The sequence below is a fragment of the Artemia franciscana genome, chromosome 5 (genome assembly GCF_032884065.1).
Source record: "Artemia franciscana chromosome 5, ASM3288406v1, whole genome shotgun sequence".
In the NCBI taxonomy this organism is placed as follows: Eukaryota; Metazoa; Arthropoda; class Branchiopoda; order Anostraca; family Artemiidae; genus Artemia; species Artemia franciscana.
This window is the reverse complement of record NC_088867.1, coordinates 43871453-43897199: the sequence shown is the minus strand read 5'-3', so window position 1 is coordinate 43897199 and position 25747 is coordinate 43871453. Positions and strand designations below refer to the sequence as shown.

At 34.5% G+C, this 25747-nt stretch overlaps 1 protein-coding gene across 4 annotated transcripts in view; it reads left to right on the top strand.

The window, feature by feature from the left end:
• LOC136027460 (ADP-ribosylation factor-like protein 2) overlaps positions 1-25747 on the top strand; it is a 274558-nt gene that overhangs the window by 54248 nt on the left and 194563 nt on the right. For 2 of the 4 annotated variants that reach the window (XM_065704749.1, XM_065704748.1), the window contains exons 2-3: positions 22163-22238; positions 25422-25532. In XM_065704749.1, coding sequence (XP_065560821.1) covers positions 22163-22238; positions 25422-25532 — 187 coding nt within the window. Of the gene's footprint in view, positions 1-15184; positions 15229-22162; positions 22239-25421; positions 25533-25747 lie in introns of those variants that run through there. The other 2 variants (XR_010617600.1, XR_010617601.1) reach the window with 2 other exon arrangements.

Sequence of the window (25747 nt, the reverse complement as noted above, 5' to 3'; positions counted from 1 at the left end):
TTGGCCTTGTACTTGACTTCTTAAATGGCCGAAAACAAAAAGTCTTTGCACTCCACGAAAACGATTCGGATTCACCATGGTCAGATACTTCTGTTGGGGTCCCACAAGGCACAAAATTAGCTGGAATAATTTTCCTGGCTGTAATTAATTCCCTGCTTAACCATCACGACGACCGTTACAAGTTTGTAGAATATCTGTCCATAGTGCTCGCTTACCTGCTCGAAAACACTTTACATAACAAAACATAACAAAGCAGTTTTTAGACCAGTTAACGTAGCCAATTCGAAGATAATTCGTTTCAACCCTCTGAAGCGAAATATAGATATGCCTCTAGTCCCTTTCCCGATTTTGAACGAAATAAAAATCTTAGGAGTAACTTTCACTAGTGACTGTAGTTTCAGTGCCCATATTAATTTAACCGTCCATAAGGCTAATGCAAGCCTTCAGACACTTACCAAAATGAGGCGTTTTGGGTGCAATACTAAAAGCCTTCTCCATGCCTACACGTGTTATGTTCGCCCGTTACTCAAGTACGCGTGCCCGGTGTGGAGTCCATCTGCTATCCGCACAGCGTACCTATTACACGACATAGAGTGCGTCCAGAAAAGAGCAACAAGGATTATACTCCGAGACCGTGGCATACCCTACCATCAAGCCCTCGCTAAATTAAATTTATCTCACCTTAAAGTCTGGCTGGAACACCTTATTTACCAATTTAGGAAATTCGTCCTAGCCAATAAGAGCCACCGACCTTTACTACCCGAACCAGCTCCTCCCAATAGCCGAACTCGATTACGAAATAAACTTTTACCCCCTAAAGTACGAACCCATTGATACGCAAACTCGTTTGTGTATTTTTTCACATCAGTCTTTAATGCTGAGTTGTAGTGAGTGATTTTTGTTTAAATGTATGATTTTTGTGAAAAACTTAATTTAGCTCTATGCTACGATAGCTTTTGAATATACCAATCTCTCTCTCTCTCTCTCTCTCTAAATATTAATCTGATGAGAACAGACATTACACTTTTGACCTAATTCAAAAGGCTGAGAATGAACAATGGTAGAAGTGCTGGAAGCATCTGTGCCGTAGATCGTGTCATTTTCACCAACTATTCAACTGGTTAATCGCTAGAAAGTTGTATATTTCTTTCTGCATATACTATCTACCACAAAAGGAATCTCATCCATCAATCACAGCATCTTTAAAACTTTTCAATGCGGAAAATTTTGATGTGAGCTTAAAACATGGCCACTATTAACAATTCTACCCACAACAACCGCTCTGTGAAAACACCAAGTTTAAAATTTATTTCAATGAAGATTTATTTATGGATTTTTCTTCCACATTCGTAGATTTACCTTTGGTTTTCATAACATATGCAGAATTATAAAACTAGACGATAGATAGGGAACTGCATTTAACTGGAAAATAAATCACAAGATATTTAATAGCCTCAATGGCAACCAGCGAATATTAAGGTGTACAAAAAACTAACGCTTGCTCCATCCAACTTTAGTTTACAAAAGTATCGAGTGTCATAATGCCGAGGTCTGTTCTGAGTGCGCAGGCTACAACCATAAAAGTACAAAAGAGCAGCCATCCATGCAGAAAAAAAGATGTGTTGTGTGCAAAGCTTCGGGTCACTCATGTTACTCAGTGTCCTGCACCAAAAATCGGAAGTTGACAGCTGAATAGTACAAATCTAACAGCTTTCAATGAATATTGATTGTTTTCATTCCGTTATGTCATGGCATTCTTGATAAACTATCAGTCCTGGAAAAGTTATCCGAATCCCTTAGCGTCATCTGAATTCAGGAGTACTTATAGATAGATTTGAATTCTCAACTTTTATGCCCTTCATCTAACGTGACAGTACACTTTTCCCCTGCAAGAAGATTTATAGCTAAAGGAAGGCCAAGTGGTGGTTTAGCCGTCCTGACAACTTGTCAATCAGAATTGTTTGAAATGTGTAATTACTATCTTGCTGTGACGGTTGATAACTCGGTAATAGTCAATCATTATCTTCCAACCAATTACAGGGACGAAGCTTCTGAAAGTAAACTTGCTATCGCTTGCAAAAAAGTGGCCAAACTGTTAAAAAAGATCGAGAAGATGAACAGAAAGAGTACACTTATCGGATGATCTACTTGAGAATTCAAGTGCTCGTACTAACATCTTTCTATCTATTCTTCTAACCAGTTACTCGATTCTAACGATAGACCGAAATTATTCGTTTATTTTAACTTCTGGAAGCACGTCTAATCTTGACCATGTAGTCTGTCTCCATCCTCTTAATGCAGATCTTATTGTTAAAGTCGGTTTGGATGGTGAATATAGTGACAATACCCTTTTATTCCTGTCGATCCCTGTCCGAGATATTCCCTCTTCTGAATTTGCCAAAAGTCGGTTTGGATCGTGAATATACTGACCATACCCCTTTGTTCCTGTCGATCCCTGTCCGAGATATTCTCTCTTCTGAATTTGCCAAAAGAAATCCAAATTTTTACGTGTTAAGTCTTGGGACAAGATTGATAAGGGTATCTTCCAAGGGGAGTGTGACTTCATGCTTGATAAAATTCGAGTTCCTTTTCAACTACTCAAACGGCAGCCTAAGATGGACGAGTCTGACATTCTTATTGAACTGAATTTTTAATGTGTGCAGAATACCCTTGCTCTAAAAAATGCCGAGAAATTCACTGTCCCAGTGAGAACGCGTAGGTCTGCTACCAAAAAATTTGAATGGTCCAGTAACGGGGACGTCAAATCCCCTTTTCAGTCTTCGGAAATTCGGTTAAGTCTTTGAAATGATTGTGATAAACCTAGAAACGGAGTTGTAAATACTTTACGGTTGCTTACTAAGTGGCACTATCATAAGGAGCTCAAAGTTCACCGGTTTGGCCAAAGTGTTGCAATCTTGGAATTGATAGCAAATGACCCTAATAAGTAATTGAAAACTCGTTAGGCAAAAAATGAAACTCGGGAAAGCGAGAACTAGTAACATTCATATTTCAAAAGTCAGTTCACCGAACCCATTGTTAACAGTCTCAAGAAATTTGAAACGGAGTGAAATAATTTTTTACGTACTCCTGGAGCGCATACCTTTGTAGTAAGTTCTAGTTAATTACTTGACGTTATAAGAAAGCTTAACTAAAGATATTCTATGTGTTATGATGGCATATACGCCCTTCATTTACAATATGGGTCTGATAAACTTATGCGTGATCTCTCTTTGTTCTACCAAATAGTTTCTTGCTCCGGTACAGTTCCAGATTCTTTTAGTGTTGGTCTTATTCCACCGATTCTCAAAAATGGGAAGGATTTGTCTGAATGCTCATCGTATCGACCTATAACTGTTTCAAGCGTTTTTGCTAAAGTGTTTGAATTACTTTTAATTAATAATTTACGTTCTTTCTGTTATATGCCTCCTCTCCAGTTTGGCTTCTAGCCTATGCTCGGTTGATTCCATGTTCTATAATGTCATTGCAATTTGTTGATCGATACAGATAAATCCGGTGGTACTCTAGCACTTGAAACATACGATGTTGGTAAAGCATTAGATTTGTTGTTATATCCACAAGCAATGAATGAGCCTCTGAACCGTGGTCTATGCTAGACTTAGTTAGACTTCTTCTGCACATGTACCGCCATACAAAAGCAGAAACACGTATACCTGGAAGCAATTTGCTGACTGATGATATACCAATTCATATCGGGGTTAGGCAGGGTGTGGCTACATCTCCCACGGTTTATAATAATGCAACGCTTCGAGCTCGGTGACAACTTTCTTCATGCTGAATATATAAAGGTACCAATCTGTCGATATTATGTTATGCAGACGACATTTTTAATGTTACATAAGTAAAGCCTTGTGTTAAGTTGAATTATCTTGCCCTTCCTATTAGAAAAATCTGAAGAAAACTAGGCATTTGATGCTATAAAATATGGAAATTAAAATCGTTCGTGCATAAGGTACAATTGTTAGTTGTCAGTTTCATTTAAATAGAGCCCATCTTGCGAGGATTTACAATAGTGTTGTCCTGCCACATATTCTGTATTTACTACATTTTTACCCTATATTTAGTGAATCAGACCATCTTAGGACGAAACGTATTTTCTTAAAATTTACTAAGTTTCTGTTGCAAGTTCCTCCGTGGACCCATAACTTCCCATATGATGAAAACAAATAGCTTTTCTGACCCGTATGCTAAGTTACCTGAGCTGAATGTACACATGTTACATAAGTAAACCGACCATGAATGGCAAAACGTTATTTTTGGCGTAGAATTATTTTTGTTTGTTGTTTAGAATGTAATTACGATATGTTGTTTCTTTCTTTTTTTTTCCTTTTTTAAGGTACTCCAACACTTCATTATTCTGTATGATGGGTTATAAATAAATAAATACATACATAAAATCAGCAAAATATTGCCGTAGTTTCACGCACCTTCGTTGACTCTTCCTCATAAATTTTTAAATTTTGAAATTCCTTCAAAACTAGCAAATGACACTTGTAAAAAGTGCTAGTGGCATATGATCCCTTACATGTTCCCCAAATAATTTTTCGAAATGTTTGGACTTTCCTCTCTTGTGTGTGGAGTAAATAGAATCTTGCTCTACAATTTATTCTCTGATAAGTCCTATAGGACACTATATTAGTTAATAATGCAGTCCCTAGATCGAGATTGACAACTATTTGAAAATGGTTTAACTGATGTAATGTTTGACCAAACTAAAGGCATCATTTTGTTGGACTTGAATGGCGTTCCAAGATTTGAGTATTGTACGAACGAGGAGTGTATGTTTAGAGTTGACCTTTGATGAACCACTTGCTGAGATCACGGCAGTAATCTCAATTAAATCAATTAGAAACTTACCGGTAAATCACTTCCGAAGGAAGTTTTCTTCATGACCTCGCACCATGGCCACAAACCAATTAATAAGGGTATTTAATATAAATACGCATATGTTCAAATACAAGTTCTATTGTATACCTTCGAATTTTCTTGAGAAAATTAAAATTATTAACAATACCCTTACCGTTGCTAATAGCAGTCCATTGTACGTAAAGACGGGCCATAGGTTATGAATCTTTCATATAGCGAAGAATACAGTATTTTGACCTTCTTGGCCCACTCTACGCATTCTACGCTCTGCATATCAACAGCTTTAGTATTCAAAACCAGAAAAGAGTATAAGATTTAATGACTATAAGCTGTGGTTTTCATTCACTATCAATTTCTTTTTCGGACGCTGTAGCTATTTTTACAGTGAATTTCTGAACATTTAGGTAGACAACCCTCGCCTGAATGACTTCCTAATGTAAAATACACTTTCATGCCCGTATAATATTGATTTCAGTACCCTATGGATAAAATGTTCTAGAAATATTTTTAAACTTGTATATTAATTAAAATGTATACACATCAAAATGGTTTTATTCTCCTCTTTAGATTTCTTCTTCTATGCATAGATAGCTATCGAGAACAACTTACTGTATCAGATCAATACTACAATTTGTTTTTTCCCTTTATTTATTTAACAGACATCTTAAAAAATATTTAACTTTGCAAAAGACCAAATGTGTGATTTGTTTCAGTAAATTCATAGTTTTGCATAGTCCTAAAAATACAGGGATATAATTAGTCAGTTTGCTTACACAAGTTCCATAAATATTTATTGCATAGGCTGAGAGGCCATTATCATTGTTTTTTTTTTAATTCCCATTTTGTTCTTTACTTTCACGCAAAAAACTTTTTTTATTAGAAGGTAAACTTTTTAAAGGCATTTTTGTAGAATGTAACTGTTGAAATTATCTTACCCTGATGACTAAATGGGTTAGTTTAAGATTAATAGTTTACATGCTTAGAATCAATATTAAAACTTATTATTTGAAGGAATATTTTGTTATAAATAATCCATTTTGAAGTTAGTTTTCAAGAGTCACTTTTTAGTTTTTCCATTACCACGAATATGTTGAAAAGAAAACTGCGTGGGCTGCTTTTATTTATCTCTTGAAAATAAAGATTCCACGCGTAGCTTCTTATATAAACGCTGTAAAACGAGATAAGAGCTAATAATGGAGGAAAATAGGGTCATAAAATGTACATAAGAAGTAAATTAGTGAAGTAGAAATTAAATCCATAGGGATCGTTAGCAAAGGATTGTTAGGCTAGCGATGAAAATTTCCCCTGATGATTTGAAAGGAGGTGCTTTCAGAAACCAGGTACGGTTGTAATGTAAGATGCAGCGTGGTGCCAAGTATTCGACTACAATATGGACATAGTTAGCCTGAAATTGAACTGACAAGAGAAAAAAGGGCCTTTTTTATAAAATATACATGAAAAGGATATCAGCCCTGTACAGAGCTTGAGCGGGTTAAAAAATGTCATCATTCGTAATTCGTGTATGCAGTGTGGAGGATGACCATGAGCAGACTAAAAATAATTGTAAATGTTTCAGTATATTAAATATAACCTAGTCTCAACAAAACATTTTTCCAAATCAGTAATCACCAGTCAAAATTTCAAATCAAAACTATGATTTCGGTGAAAGGCAAAGCAAATTAGCAGAGTTAATCAATCGGCTCTATAGAATTTTTTATTATTTTTTTTCATGTGATTTTATTTGAAAATTTTTTCGTTAAAATTGCTCACTAAAGTTTTTATTAAACTATTCCGTTTCAATTTTAACAAGAAAAGCTACTAAAGTTTGTTTTTAAATTTAGCGAATTTTCAACTGTTTTATGTTTTTTATGTTGTTATGTTTATATGGTTTATCTTTTTTTTATGAAATGGTCTTCATTTCCTGTGGATGTTCAGCTATTGAAGCGTTGCATGCTATTTCAGCTTAAGTTGTTTCATTCTATTTTTATCATGTTGTGGAGGTCTATATTTCTTTACTCCATCTGGAAATGTAATAAAACTACTACCATTTATTTTATATTAGTAGAACCTTTGAACAATGATAGAAAAATAAACAACTTATTTATCGATTCTGTCCAGGCCTAACATCATTCATACTAAATAAAGTTAGTGCCTCTAATTTTTCTTGTATTACTATTGTTTTTCTTTGGAAAGAAAATGCTTATTTCTTGGAATGTTCTTCCGTGAGATTGTTGTGTATAGATTAAGAAAAAAGTAAAATTCTTGGCTTATAAAAACGGTTCTAAATTTTGCGTCTGGAATGTGAACTGTGATAAAATAAGCTATAGCGTCTTATATGTCTATTGAATAAGCTATAGCGTCTTATCTCGTTAAACGGTTAAACGATGTTTAACGGTTAAACTGTCTTATCTCGTTAAACGGTGTCCATTCTCGTTAAACGGTGAAATTCTTTTATGTTATCAGTTAGGCAAATGAAACTCTATATTTTTATCAGACTGAAAAGTCTCTCATCAAGAGGGACTCATTAAGTTTTAAATAAGATTAAATAAAAAAAAACTAGTTTTTTAACTGAAAGTAAGGAGCGACATTAAAACTTAAAACGAACAGAAATTATTCCGTATATGAAATGGGTTGTCCCCTCCGCAATCCCTCGCTCTTTACGCTAAAGCTTTTAATTGTTTTAAAAAGTAGAATTGTGGCAAAGAGTCAAACTTTAGCGTAAAGAGTGAGGGACTGCGGAGGGGACAACCCATTTCATATACGGAGTAATTTCTGTTCGTTTTAAGTTTTAATGTCGCTCCTTACTTTCAGTTAAAAAAACTTGTTTTTTTTTATTTAATTTCTGAACGTTTTAGAATTAATGCATGTTTGATTTTGGCTCTCCGCACATAAATTATTGAAATGAAATTAGTATATTAATTTTTTTTGGCTAAATGGTTTTCTCTTAGTTTTAATCAGACTATTTTGAGAAATAAGGGATGGGGAAGGAGACCTAGCTGCTCTTTAATTTTTCGGTTACTTAAAAAGTCTACTAGAACTGTTAATTTTCAACGAACGTTTTTATTGATAAAAATATACGTAACTTAAGAATTAACGTACGTAACAAACTTTTATCTATATATTTAAAAATAAGTTGTCTGTCTGTCTGTCTGTGGATCAGGTGACGTCATGTTTCTGTGTTGACTGACGTCATGTTTTCGACTGACGAAATTACAGATCGGGACATCGGGACACAAATGACGACCGGGACACCGGCACATCTATATATATAAAAATAAGTTGTCTGTCTGTCTGTGTGTCAGGTGACGTCATGTTTCTGTGTCGACTGAAGTCATGTTTTCGACTGACGAAATTACGAAATTATATTGGGACACAAATGACGACCAGGACACCGGCACATAGGGAATATAAATGACGACCGGGACACTCAAAGAGAAAGCGACCGGGACACAAGGAATGTTCGATTAGCAATCACCATCAACAAAGAACCGGGACACAAATGACGACCGAGACACAGGGAGTATAAATGACGACCAGGACATAAGTAAAAAAAAGCTAAAAAAAACTAAAAAAAAGGTAAAAACTACAAAAAAACTAAACAGAAAAAAAAAACTAAAAACTAATAAAAACAATTAAAAAACTAAAAAAGAAAAAAAAATAAAAAAAGGGAAAAAAATGAAAAATAAAGGAGAAAAACAAAACTAAAAAAAATAAAAAAAAGAAAAAAGAAAAAAACTAAAAAAATTAAAAAAGAGTAAAAACCAAAAAAAAATAAAAAGAAAAAAAGGGGAAAAATACAAAAATTTATTTCATCATATACCATTTCAAAAACGAATGTATAGCCTATACAAACCGGGACACCGGGATACAAATGACAAAAGGGACACAGGGAATAAAAATGACGACCGGGACACAGGGACACAACTACAACGGGGACGCCGGGGGGCACAGGGGGATATATAAATGACAACGGGGACACAGGGAATGTTCGATTAGCAATCACCATCAACAAAGCTCAAAGGCAATCATTAGAATCATGAGGTATAACTAAAAAAACTAAAAAAAGGTAAAAAACTAAAACCTAAAAAAAAGACCAATTCAAAAACGAATGTATATACAGACCGGGACACCGGGACACAAATGATGACCGGGACACCGGGGACACAGGGACACAAATACAACGGGGACGCCTGGAGGCACAGGGGGATACATAAATGACGACGGCGACACAGGGAATCGTCGATTAGCAATCACCATCAACAAAGCTCAAGAGCAATCATTAGAATCATGAGGTATAGATCTGAATACGGATTGTTTTCCCATGGACCATTATATGTTGCATGTTTAAGAGTCGGTAAACCTGACAATCTATTTATATGCACAGACAATTGGACAGCAAAGAATGTTGAATATTCGCAAGTTTTACGTAGTTAAAAACATATATATATATATATATATATATATATATATATATATATATATATATATATATATATATATATATATATATATATATATATATATATATATATATACAGGTTGGGCATAGGGAGACAACTACAATGGCGCGTAACTAATATTTCGCGTAATGACTTACGCGCGCGGGAGGGCTTGGGGGGGGGCGAAGCGCCCCCACCAACTAGGTGTTGGGATGGCGCGAAGCGCAACCCCAACAGCTTGTATTCTTATATTTTTATTATGTGTACGAGGGGTTTTGTACCCTCGTTAATACCTCGCTCTTTATACTAAATCGTAAGTTTTGTCCCAATTCTTTAAGAATGACCCCTGAATCAAAAAGGCCGTAGAATAAATAGTTGAAATTACTAAAAATATTTTAGCATAAAGAGCGAGGTATTTATCTCCTCCTAAATACCTCGCTCTTTATGCTAAAGTATTGTTAGAACCCCTCATATGCGTAATAATCTCTGTTCATGTTAAATTTCAATGCAATTCCTTACTTTCATTTGAAAAAACGTTTTCATGTTTATTTTTTCATTGTTTTTTTTAAAGTAATGCTAGAAAATCCTGCACCCTGTTCATTGAATTTTTCTTCCCCCATGACATATTCCTCAAAGGAAAGATCCTCCCACAAAGCCCTCTCCCATCAACCCCACCCCCCAAACCAAAAAATCCCCATGAAAATGTCTGTACACTTCCCAATAACCATTACTATGTGTAAACACTGGTCAAAGTTTGTAACTCGCAGCCCCTCCCCCAGGAATTGTGGAGGAGTAAGTCATTCCCAAACACATAGTTATTATGGTTTTCGACTATGCGGAACAAAATGGCTATCTTAAAATTTTAATCTGTTGACTTTTGGAAAAAAATTAGCGTGGGAGGGGCCTATATCGCCGAATGCGATAGTGTGATGTTTGTTAAGATTCTATGACTTTTAGGGGATGTTTCCCCCTCTTTTCCAAAATAGGGCAAATTTTCTCAGGCTCGTAACTTTTGATGACAAAGACTAAATTATTTAAAACTTAAATATTTAGAATCAGCGTGAAAATTCGATTCTTTTGATGTATCTTTTAGCATCAAAATTCCGTTTTTTAGAGTTCCGTTTACTATTGAACCGGGTCGCCCCTTACTACAGTTCTTTACCACGAACTGTTTGAAAAGAAAATAATTCGGTATTTCGGATCTTCTGACATTATTAAATTGAAAAAGGATTATATTTTTTTCTCTGGGCCTCTTCCACCTCTTAGTTCGTTTGTTTTCCCGTTAGTTTTCACCTGTTTTTGCTTTATAGTTGTGTTATCTCTTAGCAGTTCTTTCGTTATTTCAGTTATGGTTGTGGTATATATATTTTATCGCTTGTATAGTTGTGTTATTTTCAAATTATACTCCATAATAGAGAGGCTCCGAACACCCAGCATTGTATATTAAGCTCTCAATTTGACGTTTTTTTCTAACGTGACCAGATTCGTCCTGCGCCCTTTTCATTGAATTTTTCCCCCATGGCATATATTTCCAAGGAAAGATCCTCCCACATAGCCCCCTCCCTCAACCCTACCCCCAAAACCAAAAATATCCCCCTTAAAACGTCTGTACACTTCCCAATAACCATTATTATATGTAAACACTGGTTGAAGTTTGTAACTTGCAGCCCCTCCCCCAGGGACTGTGGGGGAGTAAATCATCCCCAAATACATAGTTATTATGATTTTCGACTATGCTGAACAAAATGTCAGCTATCTCAAAATTTTAATCCGTTGACTTTGGGAAAAACAATGAGTGTGGGAGGGGGCCTAGATTCCCTCCAATTTTTTTGGTCACTTAAAAAGGGCACTAGAACTTTTCATTTCCGTTAGAATGAGCCCTCTTGCGACATTCTAGGACCACTTGGTCGATACGATGACCCCTAAGGAAAGGAAAAAAAACAAAACAAACAAACAAATAAACACGCACCCGTGATTTGTCTTCTGGCCAAAAATACAAAATTCTACATTTTTGTAGATAGGAGCTTGAAACTTCTATAGTAGGGTTCTCTGATACGCTGAATCTGATGGTGTCATTTTCGTTAAGATCCTATGACTTTTAAGGAGTGTTTCCCCCTATTTTCCTAAATAAGGCAAATTTTCTCAGGCTCGTAACTTTTGATGGCTAAGACTAAACTTGATGAAACTTATATATTTAAAATCAGCATAAAATGCGATCCTTTTGATGTAGCTATTGATATCAAAATTCAATTTTTTAGAGTTTTGGTTACTATTGAGCCGGATTGCTCCTTGCTACAGTTCGTTACCACGAACTGTTTGATTTTATTTGGCACATATTTCAGACATCTGAATATGTATTATTTCGGACAAACCCATTTTCAGGAACAAATTTGTGAAAATGTGAATGTAGGGAGGAAGGAACTTTAAAAAAGGCAAAAATGGCTAAACAAGTTACATGAAAAACATAAAAGACAACAGGGATAATCATAAGATAAATATTTAGATTCGAAGAGAGTAAAGGCCCAATCGTCCGTGCCTGTATGAGGTTAAAACACTGGATAAAGCAGAAATTTGTTCCTACCTTCTCCACTTAGACTAAGAGAGGTTTTTCGAACCGAATGAGAAACTCCCATAGATTCGTCAATGCTGGCACTCTTGTCGGTTACGATTGATTAGTACTTAACTTTTCCCTGGAAATGAAGGAAAAGATTTAACGAACCGGCTGTTAGACTCAAATAAAATATATACTGCTATTTTATTCATTTGGTTTGAGAATCACCAAGACATTATTTCTTCCTTATGAATAGTAAACTACACTAAGATTCTGACTACATTAGTTGTTCGCAAAGATGATGTTATATAAGTTCACTTTGGCAGTCGTTGCAAATAATTTTCTTTTTTCTTAAAATTCAACACAAAAAAAATTCTTAAGAAGACTATAGAGAAAATTTAAAGCTTGGAGAGAACAAAAATAAGCTTAAAATAAGATGTCACATCTAAAACGAGGATGAAGTCGTATGAAAAAAGAAACAAAATACTGGTCACATTCCAAAACCCCAAGCTGGGAATTTTAAGTTCCCATATCGAAATATTGGATCAAGCCAAGCTTAAATAGAGGTAAATTTTGATGATCTGTCAATGCTTTATCAAAGTCCAGGATGAATTCAATCTCAGTGAGGATAGAGCAACAGGAGTCCCTAAATTTTTGTCAGAAGCTTGCTTATCAGGAGGAGGTGCGGAGTCACAGCCAAACTTGATAAGGACTGAAAGTTAGGCACGTAGCGGTGCTTCCTTTGGGTTTAAATCTATCATTAAATAAACAAGTGAATGAATAAAACTGAAAATCAACGGTAAAGACTAGATTAAATGAAAATTTAGCAGCACAGCTTTGGCAGATTCTCGTGAAGCATTGGAACAACCGTGATCTATAGATCATAGATTCAGAGTAATACCACCAACAAGATCCTATGAGATGGAACTTGAACTTTAACTTTTTAAAGGTACAACAAACTTTCTAGTTGCGGAATAAGGTTAAATATACATATTAAGATTCTTTAGGTCACAGATCTGGATCGGAATTATATTTTTAAGACCATTCCCCGACAAGGATCAAATCGAGCATGAACACCCTAGATCATAACTATAACTTTTGTTCAAAATGTTTTAATGAACTCCGTCAGGCCATCCATTAACTATGCTTTTAAATAGAAAATTTGATATCTTTATTCCCTCTCTTCTCCTAAATGTCAAACAAGGTTCGCACCGTAAAAATGCAACACAACGAGCCGTGCTCTCAGTTTCAACCTTCTTCGTTGTAACGTGATATCTCCTCCTGGCAAGTGTAATCCTGAAAAGAATTTAGGGGGCCCCAGGGACAGCTAGCTCCTGGAGGTAGAATTGACCCAGGACTTAGAATAAGCATAAATAGGACATTCAAACCTTGAAATTTTAAGATTTAATTTGCATCAAGATTGCTCCGACCTTATGAACATTTTTCATTCTTTAAATATTATAGAAATATTCTTATGCTAACGAATTTTGATGTGTAGCTTTATTATTTATGATTCATACATATTTGGGATAAATGTAAAAAAAAATCATTTATTGAATTGCATTATCTTTCATTCACGTTGTCATTGTCTTTCCATGTTGAAGAGTTTTGGTTTCTAAGAGAAGGAACCTTACTCAATCTTAAAATTTAAGTTAAAAAATATCAAATAAAAAATTGAACACATTGTTGCAAATTAGATTAGATATGTATTAAGCAGATATGCTTAATAGCTTCACCACAATCTTTATTTCTAGAGTCAAAGTTTCTTGTAATACACATTTCAAGTTGTTACTCAAGACCCTTATGAAACCCATGCTAAACAAAAACAATAGAAGAAAAAACCGAGACTTAGGTATCAAAAAGGATCATTCTACGGGACAATTGATCCCCCCATGGCCTTGCAAAAGGGATGAGGCAAGGGCATTAAGGATTTATTCTCTTAAAAATTAAATAATTTAAATGGTTCGATTAAAAACCTGAGGCCAATATTAGAAACTAGAAATTTGGAAACAAAATACTTTCGAAAAGTATCTCTTAAATATTGTTTAATTAACACCACATCTAAATTATTGAAGGCTATTTAAAAAATGTATACAATACGATTAATTACTATGTTCCACTAGATTTTTAGAAATAATCAGTAAGATTTCAAAATGCGTATTGAAAATTTAGCACTTCTATTCACATGATATCATATTAATTAAATATACAAATGTTGAGCGATTTGCATTGCAAAGTTGTAGCATTTGGCTGAATTCGTTATTTTTTACCGACCAGTGACATCTTTGATTTTTTATTTGGGTAATAGGAGCCCTTGGGGTTTCGTTTTCTTCTACTGAAATAGTTCCGTCTCATTTAACAATACCATTTTAAGCTAAGATTCGTAGGACTGTAATTTTTTCATTTCTCTCTGTGGTTTTATGAGATGAGACGTAAAAACTAGGTGATAAGCATTTTATAACATTTCAAACTTCTTTTTTCTCCTTAAATTAAAAGAGTATGCTTTGAATATTTTAAGCTCCTGCTTACTTTCCCTCTAAGCACTCGTTATATATCCTTGAAAAATATTTAAATAAATTAAGACCAACTTTAGGCGGTAAATGATGAGAGCGAGTGTCCTAGTAAAAAAAGAGCTAAATATTATTCACGTGACAGTAATCGATTTCCTTTTCATTGAAAACAGTGGAAACTTACACATGTCATTGTACTTACTAATTTTTCTATATCTTATTTTCATTTTATTATATATATATATATATATATATATATATATATATCGTTTTAATAAATGCGCTAATTACTCCTAACTTTTTGTATTTATGCAGTAAATAAAATTTATTAATAAGGGAGATTACAAAATCGTTATGTAACTACATGCTGAACTCAGATAGGGTTGCAAAGAAACGACTAGATTTCGAACTAGAATGGTCAGATAAGCTGTTACTAGGGAGGAAAAACGACCAAAGTTGACTAGGCTTAAACTAAAGTCAACTGAAGTGCAAGGTCCTAAGCCATCAATAGTCAACTACGATAATTTTTGTTCAGAACGCACCCCTTGTAAAATAGCGCTTGATTTTCACTAAGTATGACTTGCAATTTATATTTTCCTTCCATTGAAACAATTTTTGAGAGAAACAAGAATATTGCATTTGAAACATCAGCCATGATAAAATAGGAAAAAGTATATTTTTTTTCTGCAACGTTTGTTAATTACAATGTGTTTTACACTTTCCTGGTGGAGGATAATAGACTACTGCCATCTTCAGCATTCATACTAGTTTCTTATAGAGTTCTGATTCCAGCGTGATGTTTAAAATTTCCGTGCATGCTATTCATGAGAAGCCAAATCATTTTGTAAGGCAATTATTTTCTGTGTTTCAATTAAAAGGAATAAAGGACTGTGCGTGTTTGAAAACCCTATTTTTTCTAACTTTTTAATTTTGAGCTTTGTGGGCTGACATTGGTATTACCCAGTCAGTGCTCACTTGGTTCCAACTAAAGCTTTCACCCCCCCCCCCATTCAGCCTATTACAGGCATTTTTTCCAATGGTTAAAGTTTTAATATTTTCAAAAGGTGAATTTTGAGGAAGCCAAGCATGCACAATTGTACCTCAAGCTTTAAGTGGCCTTAGCCTACTACAATATCATCCTTTAGGCTATATCAATGGCACCTAGGCCACACAAAATAGGTACAGTCTGTCAAGTAAACCTAAGTATCCATCATGATAAAGGTCTAGAGTAAGGCTACTGAGAAGTAAACTTGAACACATCTTATTTCATAGGCAAATGTACTGAATAATTATACCTAACACATTTTGACCACAGATTCACTTTGACAATGGCAATGAATCCATCATTGACATAGATAGAGATAGTATACAGGAAAAAGAAACATGGGACTATACATTAGTAATTCAGGCCTCATAATCTAGGGAGGGGGGCAAGTTATACCACAGGGTATGAAAATATAAAATAAAAAGGATTTAAATTTGCTGTCAGGAAAACTGCAGGGGGAGGGCAGCTATCCCCTGGCATAGAACCACCATTGGGACTATGTTGATCAATTTACTATAGAAGAGCTGAACAGTAAAATCAAATGCTTTGTAATAGACAAAAAATCCATAAGAGAGAAAGGCAGAAAAAAGGAATGAGTCAAGTCAAAAAAAAGTAGAAAAAATCAAAACTGATTATTAATTAGAAATTTGAAATTCCAGTAGGCAAGTTGAGCTTGAAATGGCCAGATGTATCTAAAAGATTTCCATGTTTTAGGCTGGCAAAGTATCTGAAAGAATTACAGAAAGAAAAGAAGTTAGAGTTTGACATCTCATTTGAAAGATAGCAACATTTTTCAAAAATAAAATTAATAGAATTAAAATTTATGAACAATTTACAAGCTAGAACAATTTATAAAATTGATGAACAATTTATAAGCTAGGATGTTGGAGGAGAGCCAAGTATCCACAACAAATATATTTATGAAACAAAATAAGGATTGGCTGCTTATAAAGATCTATGGGGGAGGGGTAAGGAGATTTGAATCTAGAATGATCTTTGTAACAAGGTTGGATATACTAGAACTCAATCATGTAGGGTTTGTTTTTGTAACAAGGACTCACTTCATTGATTTTGTTGCTTTAGAGAAACAATCAAGTATTTATTATTTGAATGTGTGAGATCAGAAAACAAATAGAAAGATACTAGACAATTTTTCAAAGGAGAGAAAGTTAGAGACAGGAGTACTTCTTTAAGTGGAGAATATTTTGACAGTGATGCCACTGCAGCGTTTGAATTAAATGTGCATTTCTAAAGAATATTACCCATATTAAATTTATATAATTCTAGTGAAAGTTTACCCAGATTGTGACTGTGTGACTTTGTAAGCTCAGCCAGGTTTGACCCATATTTTAATGGAAATGTAGAGAAATCTGGGGGAAAACACAGGAAGGGTTAAATGATTTGCCCCCAATCAAATTTTGCACTCCCAGCTAAAGACAGTGAATCAGGAAGTGCACAACACAGTAAGTAGTAGTACAAAAACAACAAAGAGTAAGTAGTAAAAAAAGGAATATAGCAGAAGAAGCCTCCTGATTCCTGTAAGGAAAAGAGAGAGAACCACCCCCTTCAATTTCGTAAGAAGCCTTAGGGTATCTACAAAATACTTTTATTTTTTCTAAAAAGCAAAAGGAGTATTGGCATCATAATGACATTTTGGGAAAATGGCCTGTCTTCAAGTATGCTTAGTTTATTTTTCTTGTACAGTAGCCTTTACCCTTTCCTCATAATTCTGAGAATGTTGACTGGGTTACTCATGTATAGCACAATTGATTCTTGCTAAAAATTTATCCTTTACCTTTAATGACTTTTTTTGTATTTTGATAATTTATGCACTGTCACTAAGAAAAAAAGGCTATGCTCTTAGCTCAAGAATAATCAAGAATGCTTCTAACCAAGGTTAATAGATAAGAGGGTACATTTAACATGTCCAAAGCAATGACTTTAACAATATAACCATTTGTCTTCTGATTTTCTGAATCTAGTTTTACTTATTTTTAGATTGCAAGAGCTTTCACTAACTACAGGAAGTTTCATAATAATAATTACATGTGACTGAACAAACCATTGTCATTTTGTTTCTGTCTCTAATGTAGATGTGTTCTTTTTATGCACTTTCTTTCCTGTTATAGCGCTGCTCTGATCTTTTGTAATTCTTCTTGTAGTTCATTTCATAATGTCTTCCCATTTTTTTTATCAATAAACAATGCATTTTTTTTATTGTGCAGGCCTTTTTTCAACCAAGTTCTGAAGATTTAAAAATGAAGAGATTTACAAATCTCTGAAGAGATTTGTTTGTAAATCTCTTAATTTAGAAATTTTGTAATGAGAATATAATTAGTACTGGATGCCGTATAATTGACTAGAGACAGTATTTGGTTTTACTTTGTGCACATATCAGCAATGCTTAAATCTTTAAAACACTGCTGTATGAAAATATCTGCTAGATATTGCAGATATTAGCATAGGGTGTAACATAAATAAAGAAAGAAAAAAGAATGGTGTTCTGACAATCATAGTCAACATGAATAAGGCATTTTAAACTTTTTTCTTAACATTGCTTAAGATTTGTTTTAAAGATGGTACTCTTGCAGCCAAAGGAGTTTTGAAAAGCTGCTGATCAGTAGTAACTCTGGAAGAGTTTTTCAGGCCCTGATCATGACTTGCTGTGTCTTTAAACTTATTACCCTAAGCTGTATGTCCAGTGAGATAAGTCAGAGTTGAACCATCTATAGGAAGTCTCACTGGTGATGTTCCGGTGTTATGATCTGGCATCCTGATTAAGTATTCATTCAGCATTGATCCAGTATTGAATCCTTCTTGAAAGCTTCTAGGGGCTTAGACAAGAGGGTGGCTTTGGACAGATTGTTTCAAAATGGGACAAAACAGAGTGAAAAAAAGTGTGGATGCTCTCATCTGGTGCAACGGTAGACCTGGAGTTTCCTGGTTTGTCTTCTTGTGGTAGTTAAGAGGGGTGTGGAGAAGGCAAGACTTAATAGGTTACTTCCCAGCAACTAAGGAGTTGTTAATATGTCTCCTTTTTTCCTATGATCATTTGGTCTCATTTTATGAGGTCAAGGGCTCGGTCTGCTTTTGGAGTTTGAGCTTGCATGTGACTACGAAACTTCAGGTCATAGTCAATAATTACCCCCAGTCATTCTCCTTACCGACTACCTCAAGCCAAGTGTCTCCTTAACCATATGGACGTTTTTGACTCTTATGTACAAGATGCAGGACTTTGCATTTTGAGGCATTGAACTCTAGTAGTCTGATGACCACTTGGATAGTTGGTTCAAATTGTCTCACATATCTGACCTATTTTTGTTGTCTTGGACTGGTCCTAGGTGCTTGGAATTGTCTGCATATAACGTTTAAGGATTATTCAAGTTGGTTGCACAGTCATTGATATACATGCTGAATATAGTAGGACCCAGTTTGGTCTACTGAGGTGCTCTGCTCTTGACTGGTTGCAATTCAGAAAATAAATTAAACTGGTGCTTTGTTTTTGATGCCCTCATGTATGTTACATCCAACCAAGTTGAGACTTATAGGCCAATAATTGCTATCAAGTTCCCTTCTTCATTTCTTGTGTATTTGCTTATTATGTATTTGCAAAATGCTTCCAAGTATTTTGGAAGTTATGGACATATCAAACATCATTGCAATTCGTTCAGCAATGCATTAAGCTATTTCTTTTAACAGTATTGGGTGGAAGCCGTCTGGTAAAGCAGCTTTGTTAGCATCAGGCTTTTTAAGCTTATTTATGATGTCTTCTTTTTAAATAACTGGCATGATCGTTTGTTTTGGGATCAATTTATCTAGCGGATGGGGCGGCGAGTTTGTTGCAGGTAGGGCAGATATATTTGTACCAAAACTGGAGTTCAAGAGATTTGATTTTTCTCTTGTATCTGAGTTGTTTTTTTTTTTACCATTTTCTTTCATAAGGTCTGGTATTTCTTGTCTCGTGTAGTTAATCGCCAAGACATGGTGCCAAAACATATTTGGGTTTAGTTTAAAGTAAGCTGCAAGCACCTCCTTATGATCCCTCACATTTTAAGTCAAACCAAGTCAAATTTTTAAGTATCATGGTGGTTATCACATTTACATTTAATATTTGAGTCGTGCTCTTTTCCTTTTCCTTATTGTTCTTTTTACTTCTTGCAGCTGGTATGGAAATGTTTTGGGCGGTAGAGACCAATATTTGGAGGTGTTTTTCTTCCAAGTGTCTAAAAAAGCTTACCTTAAACATTTTCCAGCTTTTCTCAATGTTCCCACTGACAACAACATCCTCCCATTCGACCCTGGACAGGTTGTGGCTTATCTGGAAATAATCCAATGAAAGATTTTGTTATCCCATTCCCCCTCTTATTATTTATTGGTATCTCAGTAACAATGCAGACATGGTCATTGCTTCCAAGAGCAGGGTGGTAAGAAGTAGATAGAACTTGTTCTAGATCATTTGTTACAATTAAATCAAACAAGCGAGGTTGCTGTTGGTGCCTAAATTTTGTTGCCTTGTATACAATCATTATCAGTAGGTTGTGATCAAGGGAAATTGTAGTGACACAGGATGGAATACTTTCACGGGGCTACCCTTCAACTCAATCAATCTCAGACATGTTAAAATCCGTTTTGATTTTCAAATTGTGAAACCCACTTGGTTAAAATCTAATTATGACTAATTTAGTGTGTGGATTCCACTTTTAATATAGAAAATGACATTCCGTATTCGATTTCAAAGTTAAAATTTTTTGTTGCTGCCAGATTGCTCTTAAAGCTGTCAACTACCTTTGCTGTTTTAGAAGAAGTCATAGTGTCTGCCTGAGAACTCTTTTTTTTATTTGGATAACTTGTATACCCATTCTAAGCAACTCATAATTTTTGTATAAGTAGCCAAATTAATATCATGTTCAATCGTATCAAGGCTGTCATCAAAGAAGCACAGCTGACATTAATCACCACAATTTACCATGTATCATCAACTACTTTGTTTTTGGCTAGCCAGTTTCAGGCATGTCTATTTGGGAAGGGGGCATTTTAACGTTTTTTGCCTCTCCTTACCCAGATGATGAAGGTTCTTTTTATGTATTTTAGTTGAAAAGACTTGTTTTGGTATTATAATTGGAGAAGAAATAGAAAAAAAACAAAAAAAAAAAACGTTGGCCCCCCCTAGATAAAGGAAAGTTACGGCAACTCTTTCTCGTCCTATATTTTTTGAATTGACGTCCTTCATCTGTTTTGGTAAGCATATACTTGATGAATCTTAATTGTCTAATTAACTTTGTGGTTTTTCATTTCAATACCCTCTTTATTTTAAATTTTAAAGATGGTGCTAATCTTTAAGTACATGAATGCCCAGCATGCAAAGCAAGGTCACTGGAAAGAATAAAAATGCAAACATCTGCTAGATATGTACTGAAGCCATTTTCACTTTTTTTCTATCTGTTACTCTTTAAGCTCAGAAGGTGGGCCCTTTGTTAATGAAGTAAAATGGTTACAAAGAGGGGAGAAATGGTATAAAAAAAATACTGTCATGCCCAAAGTCAAAGGGTGTATCTTTTTCAAAAATATGCCATCAGATGTCAAAGACTCTTGTAACGGATCTATAACCTCTGTTTGTATTCAGAGAGTTATATCTACTTCATAGGAGGCAGAGGGGACTGGTCTTGATCAGGGAAAAATAAAAATTAAGTACCATAACTTCAACAGTTTCCCTCGGCTTAACAACAAGGTAGAATTTTCACACATTTTTTTTATTTCAGTCATATTTAGCATGCACAGATCGTATTTGAAATATCATTACTTTGGAACATGAACCTAAGCGATGATTAGCTTGGGATATGAGCTTACCCTAAACAAGTTCTGGGAATGGGGCACTTTCAACATAGTAAACTAAGGCTGTATACCAGGTTGCCAACCATGGTAACTTCACCTTAACTATAGAGTTACTCATAGTGATATCCATCAGGTACGGATGTGAAGTAACCACTGGCTTATTAAGTTTGTAAGGATATAATCTTCAGGGGTTTCAATTGTTTTGGTTGCTCTTTCAATTTTATTTTTGTTTAATAATGCTTCGAAATCGTTTTTGACGGTTATTATTGGCAGTGATAATAATGACGCACAGTTACTTCACTCAAGATACTCATTAACTATTCTTAGTAGAAGTTATTAGAAAAATAAATTCAAAGTTAATCTTGTATTGTTCTAGCTAATATGAAACGTCAGCTAGAACGAAAAAAGTTACTTTTTCTTTATTTTTAGTTATTTTTTGTGGAACCTGGAATGCACCCTAAGTTTTCACCATAAGTGATCCCAGGGTGGACACTAGATTGAGGGGAATACGAAAGCAAAATACTAAGTCAACTTTCTGGGGGAAGATCCTTAGGGTCAAATTTATCATGTCCAAAGCAAAAGAACTAAACAGGTTTGCACCCTGACAAGGCTAAAAAATTATAATTGGCAATAATTTAGGATTTTTTTAAATGTTTGCATTCCTGTATTTTTTTTATTACAGTATATTTGTACTACGTGCCAGGAGGATTGCACCATATGAGGATTTGTACCCAAAGCAGACTGGCAATATGGTTTCTCATTTTTTTTTACCATGTTGGTTGCCAACTCCTTAGCGCGTTAACTGTGCTTCCAATTTTTGCCTCCAAAGCAATAAAATACCCTGGCTGTGATTTGTCACTGAATCTGTATATTATGTGATATAGTGTACATATATTTCTAGGACAATACAGAATGGGACTATTAACTATAATAAGAAAGCTTAAGCAGAAAGAAAAAGAAGTTCGAATTCTTATGCTGTAAGTCCACTTTTAATCCTATTCTCCTAGAAAATGATAATATCTTAAAGGGGATATACGTTTATTCTGGTTCTAATTATTTTTGCTTCTATCATTGTTTTTAAAGCATATTAGTTTTTTAGAGCTGGGTAAACTGATAGTTTTCCTTACCATTTTGTAAAGAAATGAAATAACTTAATAGTTGAGAAAACGATGTTGAATAACTTTGGATTTAGTCAATTTTATAATCAAGCATCCAGTCCCAAAATTGTTAGCTCCAGTCTCAAAAATGTGGCATAAGAAGTCTCCTCTTCCTTCTTTAACTTCTTTAACTTTTTTCACAGACAGACCAATGACTTGTCCAGCCAGGTAACTCTTGACTCTCTGGCTTCAGCCGCAGTGCTGTGGATGGCTGGTGACAAGTCTTTCCAAACTTCCCGTGTGTTCCCCTGATTTATCCAGGCATCCATTTTGACCTTGCTTGACTATGGCTGAGCTTACAGTCACATCGTTGACCCCCTCCCAAACCAAATAACAAATAGTAAACCTAAGATCACCTCCCCCAAAGGACATGGCCTCCAAGTCTAATGTGTCAACCTCTGACAGAGAAAGAATCATCAGAAGTACAAAGTTATTCTAAGCACCAATTTTTGACTATACCGAATATTCTGAGGTCTACGTTGTTTTATTCTTTATTTTGACAAATAAATATTTAAAAATTGTGATACCTTACATTTATTTGGCTTTACAAGCTTCAAATATCCTTTTAAACGACCTTGTTGTACATGGGACTTTGGATAATTGGTAGTTCTTTTGGTTTTAGTTTGAGTCATTGAACTGATTTGAGATTCGATCTATAGATAAAAATAGGCTATAGTGATGCATTCTCATAAATTTCTCCTACTTCACCATTCTACACTCTCTACATATTATATCTTATTTTATTTGTGACTTAATTATTGTCCGCTCGTCTATTTGAATACTTTTAAAAGTCATCTAGCTCCTCATTTGAAGATACAAAAAAAGTTTTGAAGGAGTGAGTTTTACTTGTTCATTGCCATTGCCAGATTTTGTCTCCTCTGAAGAATGTCTATAAGTTAATTAATATATTGCCCGTTTTTCCATTGCTTCAATTTTTTGATAAGTTTTCTATCATACGATTTAAAAAATAGTCTACTTTTCTGCTATTCTCTAGATTTACTGCCTACTGACCGTATGCGTCACTATCCTCTTTATTTTGGTTGTAATCCTCGTCAGGGGTTTGATCTGATTGAGCAGTCACGATTTATTTTACATAAGCCTCTTTTTGATCGTATAATTATATAATACGTTTTACATTGTGAGATAAGATATATTCCAACAACAACATAAAATACATTTAACAAATGCATGACAAATATCCCCGAAAAGGCTCCAATACCTGTAAAACACGGGGAAGATACACATACTATTAAACATTAACTCGTAAGCAATAACAAAGAAAATAAAAGAGAGAGGGGGGAGGCAGCGAGGGAGACAGGAAAAAAGAGAGGGAAGGATTTCAACTATTTCTGAAAATAAAAAAAATTGTATCCAAAAAGAAGAGAAGTTATTTGAATAGAAGGTTAATATCGAATTCGTTGATTTTTATTGAAATTTGACTCGGTGGGATTTCTGGTTATTTAATGTTTTTTTTCTTGTTGATAGTAATTCAATAGTTGCCTCATTTTTCCTGGTGTCTCTGATATTCTGCCACGTTTTTTTTTGTGGGATTCTTAGTCTTCTGTCTTATGTGACTAGTTGGAGAATTCCATTTGTATGTGGTGATTTTCGTCTATCTGTATGTTTGTTTGTCTCTTATATATGCCGTAGAACTGAAGCTGGTACAAATATCGTATATTGGAAGACCACGCTGCCTTTCCATGACGCACAAATAACAGTTCAAATAGGGATAAATCTTTTGATTATACAGTGAAAAAAACAATGATAAAAATTCTGGATATGTCGATCACACACTCAGTGACCGTCTTCAGCAGATAAACTGATGATGGTCATCATAACGAGGAGTTTTGTCTGCTGATGACGGTCGCTGTGTATGTGATCGAAATACCCAGAATTTTTATCATTGTTTTTTTTTTCACTATATAATAAAAGGATTTATCCCTATCTGAGCTGTTATTTGTACTTCTGGTACAATGATCCAATAATTATTTGTACTTCTGGTTAAATGATCCTAACTTAGGCTGGTTCAGGCTAAGATTTAATAAAGGGTAACTACCGCCAAGGAAGCCAACTTCTTGGGTCAATGAATTAATTTTACAGTACGCCCATATCACGTAAGTTATTTGGTAAAAGAGTGATTTTGAATCCCGAGATCTATCTCTCCCCTTATAAACAAAAATAAATAATTCATAGGAAAGTATGCTACGAAGCAACGCCGTTAGTGCGTTTCTTTTTCTATGTTCTCTTAGGTTAAAAAGTATTTAGTATGCAATGAAATTCAAAACACATGCGCTTTGGGCAGATGTGTTCACCTAATCGCCACTGTTACAAACAAATTTTTGTGTTACGTATTTATAGAATTGAGAAAGTATAAATGTTAATTCCCTAAATTTGTTTTCGCCAATTTGTGGAAGCATTTCATTCATTGTTAAATTTTAAGTTGGAATCATTATATACAAAAAAAAATTGAACAATAATTAAAGCTTTTTAATAAGTGTGCAAATATAATACACAATCGTAAAATGTTATATCAGTCCGTTCATATAACTATTTATTAAGTGAAAAATTTATAAATTTTGTGTAATGATTTGAATTTTTTGAAATTTTGCTCAAGGTTAATCAGTAATCTTCTTCAACGCTGGAGAAATTTATGAGAGACATTTATTTATTTGTTGGTAAAGATTCTTACTAACAATTTTTATAGAACCACAGGAGCACGTATTCAAACCGGTTGTGTACCAAAAAAGGAAAAAAAAATCAGAGAAATTGTTAGATAGAAACGTGAAATCCATCTTTATGTTCCTTTCTTAACATGAAAATACCATTTGCTATATGGGTTAAAACACTTCACTTAGTTCTCCCTTTTTATTTTCAATAGTATACTTTTTATTTATACTTAGTTCTCCCTTTTTATTTTCATTATTATACTTTTTATTTATACTTAGTTCTCCCTTTTTATTTTCATTAGTAAGTTTCCTCTCTACCTCCGTGTAATTTTCTTAGGGGCTTAGACAACGCTGGAAAAACCACTATATTGAAGAAGTTTAGTGGTGAAGATATATCTACAATTTCCCCTACCTTAGGTTTCAACATTAAAAGTTTTGAACACAAAGGGTAAGTAATTACAGCTACAGTCTCTAATTAAGCAGTAGGGGAGACCGGCCCACATTCGCCACTTTTTTCGTTCTTTATTTATTGTAACCAAAGTTTTCGACTTAAAATAATTCTGAAAGTCCTGGAATATAGGCGTATCTATGGGGTATCTAGGAAAAAAACCCCAGCAGTCAATCTTTTTCGATGCAGCGAAAAAAAAGAGCCACAGTGAGATT